At 34.9% G+C, this 5,557-nt stretch overlaps 1 protein-coding gene across 5 annotated transcripts in view; it reads right to left on the bottom strand.

The window, feature by feature from the left end:
• Positions 1-5,557, bottom strand: part of LOC107626019 — a 60,026-nt gene that overhangs the window by 53,314 nt on the left and 1,155 nt on the right. For all 5 annotated transcript variants that reach the window (XM_016328784.2, XM_016328783.2, XM_021116373.1 and 2 more), the window contains exons 2-4: positions 2,027-4,911; positions 1,677-1,928; positions 875-1,588 (exon numbers count right to left, since the gene is read on the bottom strand). In XM_016328784.2, coding sequence (XP_016184270.1) covers positions 875-1,588; positions 1,677-1,928; positions 2,027-4,879 — 3,819 coding nt within the window. In that variant the 5' untranslated portion in view covers positions 4,880-4,911. The remainder of the gene's footprint in view (positions 1-874; positions 1,589-1,676; positions 1,929-2,026; positions 4,912-5,557) is intronic.

Raw genomic sequence — 5,557 nt, 5'->3', positions numbered from 1 at the left:
AAAAATGATTGGTTAATTTTTAACTTTTGGCAAGTAAGTAAAATTACTGACATGACATCGTTAGAATTTAAAAAGAGAAATATGAGTTAAACACAATAAACAAATTTAGATATCAATTTTTATATAATAAGAATAGATTAAGCTACTGACACTTAAAAAATCGATTTTTCTTAGAGCTATCAAACGAGCGAATGAATTGAATTCAAGCTGACTCGTCAGAAGCGACGAACCATAACTAAAATTATTGTCTGTTTTAGTAAATATAAGAAATTTGCATTTATGAGCTAGAAAAAATTTTCTTGTAATTTGTCTATATCTCTATAATCAAATATGTTTTATACTAACTGTTTATGTATTTTTATTTTCAATATATATTGTCTTCACTATTTTAGAAAGTACAGAAAATATAAGAACTTTTTGCTTTATGTCTTCATATTCAAATTAACTTTTATCTCTATTATCTACAGTTTTTTTTTTTAAATCTTAGAGATAATATCCAAAAACAATTTAGGTATTAAGAGAATATAATGGAAATTTATAGCAAAAACGGAAATGACTTAGAAGAAAATTTCACCATTATCTTTAAATATTTTCTATGAGTTTTGTTAATAAATGTCTCTGAAACATTTGTTAAGAAGCTGAATAACAAAGCAAAATAACTTTATTAAAAAGATAAGATTTTGAAGATTTAATGATATTAAATGCATATAAATTTTCTATTCCATAAAATTGTTTGAATTTTATATTCAAAATAAGTGTCGTACTCGTAACCAAATTTCTTTTTATATTTATGAATATTAGTGGTAGATATGATTATATGAATGGAGCAAGTCAGCAAACAATTAAGTCATAAGTTTTGCTAATCACTTTATACCTTTTCAGCCGATAAGAATGCTATTTCTTCTTCATTGGCACTTTCTGTTTTGAATATTTCCAGATTTGGACACGCAGTCACTGTCAGTTGCTTCAATTTTGGACACTCTACAATATGTCTCCCTTTGTAGAAACACCGAATGCTTGGTAACTTACTAAATGACATGGAGACTACTTCTGGAAACTTCAATGGTGGTTCATTGCTTGTTTCTGATCCTGTATCCCAAGCAATGATTTCCTCCAATTCATGACTTGAGGTTATCGAAAAGCTTTCTAGTTTTCCAAGATCCTTGGCTATAGAAGCTGGCAACACATTTCTCAATGTGTTACAATCAGAAATCTTTATGCTCTGCAAATTTGCGAAGTTAACCACTCCTTTTGGATCTACACTCCACACTTGCTTTAGATATGGGAGATAACGCAAATCAATGAGCTCCAATAATGCAGATTTTGTGTCATTTTGTTGCGGAGGATGTCTACTTTCGAAAATGAATTCCACCGACTTACACCAATAAACCTTTAAGCTTTTTAAATGCATATACCAGCATTTCGTGTGATCAGGAAAAATCTTGTCAAGCTTATTGCAATAGTTAATATTGACAGAAACGAGACTAGGAAATGAATCTGCACTGACTTCGTCTTCACCTGGCCATATTTTCTGTAACATCTCCATTGAAAACAATTCGATTTCCTCCAACTTAGGAAAGATACAAACCTGTTTTGATGTAAAAACAAGTCATTTGACACAATGATGAGCATTGCAAATAAAATGCATTAGCACAAAACATAGAAGATGTACGCACCTTTGAACACTCATTCTTATTTCCTCCGATGATGAATAACTTCTCCATCAGTGGACAACTACCTATGGAGATGCTTTTTAGTTTATTCAGACAACGAGCCACAGACAATGAGCATAAATATGTCAAGTTACAACAGTCGTCCAAAGTTAGTTTTATTAAGTTTTGAAACCAATCATTTGAAGGCCAATTGTTCCATATCCGATGGATCTTGATTGAGAACAACTTCAAGATCTCTAACTTTGGAATTTCTACCTGCAGGAAAAAAAAAATACACACACCATGTTATTTTGTTGGAATCACTATGCTAAACTGTTAAATACATATTATTTTAAGCTTTTGGAAAGCCATACATTTTCTTCAAAGAGACTCTTCTCATCTTCTGCTGGGAGGATTTCCCTGTCATCGATCTCGCAAAAACTGACAAATGATGGTAACTTCTGTAACGTCAAAGAGCATAACTTATAAAGCACAACTTTGTTGGATCCTTCTCCTTCCTCCCCAACAACTGCTTGTAGAGAATCGCAGTCAGAGACATAAATTGTTTCCAGACTAGTAAGAAATTTGACAATGTAAAAGAAGAATATGTTCTTCAATTGGGGGCACATTTGCACTTTGATTGTCTTTAGTCTAGAGAATGAGGAATTTGTAATAGGACTGCAACATATGTTCTTTATGTTCTTTAGGTTGAACAGGCTGAGGAACTCTAAACTAGGAAAAGCATCCTGGGGTTGTGACAGCTCCATTGAGTTCACAATATACTCAATGCCCTTGTTATTTGCGATTGACAAGTGCTTCAGATCTGGAAATCCATTGAGATTTAGTTCATAAAATGCATTTTGAACTCCATGTAGTTCTCCCAACAGCAAATTCACCACTCCTTTGAATAGCAATTTGACTCCTTTTAGGGAGTGAATATCCATGCCACGCTCTAGCTGCAATGCCAAAGACCTTGAAGCTTCATATTTATTAGGTATCTTAAAATCCTCAATTGAAATTGTCTCAAAGTCTCCAATCACAATCTTGTAGTCATTCAACTCGTGAAAGAACAAGTCTGCTGGTAAAACTTCAGCACTAGGGATGCAAACATCTATAGAATTCAATTGATGCAAATGTTTCAGTTCGGAAAGAACTGAAGTTTGACTACGATTTACTTCTTCCTCCACCTCCATTTTTGTCAAGCTGTTTCTTATATGCAGTTCCTCCAAACTAGTGAAACTCGATAAAGAAAGAGGTCGAGTCAATCTGCTTATTGAACAATCGCTAATGTCTAGCAACTGTAATCTGCATAAGCCTTCTAACTCTGTTGGCCAATCTTCAATTCTAGATCCTGAAAGGCTAAGAATTCTTAAATTTTTCAATTTATTTATAATCGACAAGTTACCTAGAGTGCAGTTCTCCAAACAAAGCATTCTGAGGTTCGATAAGCATTTGATTGAAGACGGTAGACTTGGTAGATGAATCCCAGATAATACTAGTACTCTGAGTTCTTCCATTTTTTCAAAAAACCTGTCTGGTATTTCCAAACTTGAATCATCAGTATCAATATGGAAGAATTTGAGTTGAGGAGAGTTCAAGACTTCTGGGAGTTCAACCACGATTTGACTCTTGTATAGATGAATTCCAGTGCAGCTCTGAAGTTCTTTCTTGTGAGGCCAGACATCCAACGTTTTATTTCTCAGGATAAATACATTCTGATTCTTGCACGCCATAGACAGAGCAGCATCTCGAATTATATCATGCATATTGAAACTGTCGTTGGAAGTACTATCCAACAAGCCTAAATCTTTTAGCTTCTGGATTGACTCAGATATGGTCTTGTGGGCATCCCTCAGTGTATGGACATCTTTAAGTGTGCCCAAACCATAGCAGTACTTCACCAAGTCAGCAATTAATGATGGATGACCCATTTGAGCACACATTAGGAAAGTGGACTTGAGCTCCTCACTTGCTAGAAGATCATAGCCCATCATTACATGTTTCTCCATGTACTTTTGCACTTCATTCGATTCTTGTTGGTTTTTGAGCCTTTCTAGTTCGCCTTCCCACTCTGACTCGCTCTTGTTCTGTAACGACTTTCCGACTAGAATAACTGCCATTGGTAATCCTGCACAGTACTTGTGAAGAGTTTCTGGCTTGAACTTGGGATTTTCATTTGACAATCCAACCACCTTCTTGAATAATGTCAAAGTTTCTTCAATGTCTAACTCGGGGACAAGAACAACTGATTTTTCTTTAACATTCATTTTATTGCGTAACACCTCTTTATACCTTGAAGTGATGAAAATTTTACATCCCCTGGTTGTCGTTTGCTCTTCCCCCTCCGTTCTTTCTTGGCGCATCACGTGGCTTGAAACATCATCATTATCAAATGGAATCCCGATCTCATTCAAGTCCAATTCATCCCAAAGGTCATCCAGGATTACAAGGGTATTCTCCTTTTTCAGCCTCTTTCTCAAAAGTGCTGCTCTCCCCTTCTGACCTTCATCTCCAAAAGTTAATCCTAAATGGTCGGCAATATCTTGTTGAACCTTTTGAAGGTCTGGATCTTTTTTTACAGTTGCCATGGCCACCTTGTCAAACCTGCCCTTGGCTTGCTTTGCAATTTGTTGGATCAGAGAGGTCTTGCCCACTCCACTAGGTCCATGTAGTCCAACAATTCTCACCGTTGAATCTTTTAACTGCTCCATGACCTTCTCAATCGTACCTTTCCTTGATTCAAATTTGAGGTAGTCATCACCAGATGGATTCCTATCCTCAAACGTGGGAGCTTGTCGATAAGAAATATTTGCACTGTCAGGAGTTTCATCATTAAGCTCTTTGATTGCCGGTGCCAATATCTTTGCTTTCCGGCCAAGTTGACGCCTGTGCCACAAAAAAGGGAGAGCCCCGCTAGAGCATCCCCCGGCAAAGCAACTTGTCTTGGACTTGAGGGTTCTGTCATCGCGAAACTCCTTACTTTCTTCCCTCTTTGCCGCCACCCTGTTACGCCAATCTTGAGTAGTAGGTGTGATTTCTTCTGCATTGTTTTCTGCAGCATCAACTAGTTGCCTCACTGTTAGCTCATTCTGCTCAAGTTTCCCGTCGAGTTCTTTTAGACCCTCAACATAATCTTCGTAATTGATAATATAATCAATTTGTCGAATACTCGCTTCCAGGAGTAAGTCAACAGCTTTCTCTAACGGTTTACACATAAGGTTTCCCATTCTTCTGGGTTTTCTACCAATGTATCTCCATCCTGTAAAATAACATGGAAACAAACTATGAAGGCCAACTAATGGAGGAAATTAAATTAAAATACATGAGATATCTACCAAAAATTTATAAGGACACAATATACTTTAGCCTATATTTTTAAAGATTAATGACTAATTGATGATCAAAATAATAAATTCTAATAGTCACTTAGTATTTTTCAAAAATGATATGAATAGATAAAATTACTTTCATGAAAAAACAAACATGACATTGTTTTTTCTTAAAATTAAATCACTATTTACGGTACGGTAAAGACAGAGACAAAATTAATGATATCCATATTTTTTAAAACAAATATTTTAAAGTTGAAAAAGAAAATATATAGAACAATTATTTTAAAATAGTATGTAGAAGTATAAGTACTATCCGAGTCCGAGACAACCCAAGGTATAACAAATCACAATCATATCGATCCTTTCAAGAAAAAAAAAATCACAATCATAAGCTTTTCTCCAAGTGATCTTTTATTAAAATAAGAGGTGACCTTTTTCGGATTACTCTCTAACATGGACCAAAAATATCTTTACGTTGTAAAATAATAATAATAGAGGAGTAGTAGATATAAAATTATGCAGAGAGAATAAGAAAATTATTACTAATATTAATATAGTATCATTAAATATACT

The sequence above is a fragment of the Arachis ipaensis genome, chromosome B02 (assembly GCF_000816755.2).
Source record: "Arachis ipaensis cultivar K30076 chromosome B02, Araip1.1, whole genome shotgun sequence".
NCBI lineage: Eukaryota > Viridiplantae > Streptophyta > Magnoliopsida > Fabales > Fabaceae > Arachis > Arachis ipaensis.
This window is presented reverse-complemented; position numbering and strand designations above follow the sequence as displayed.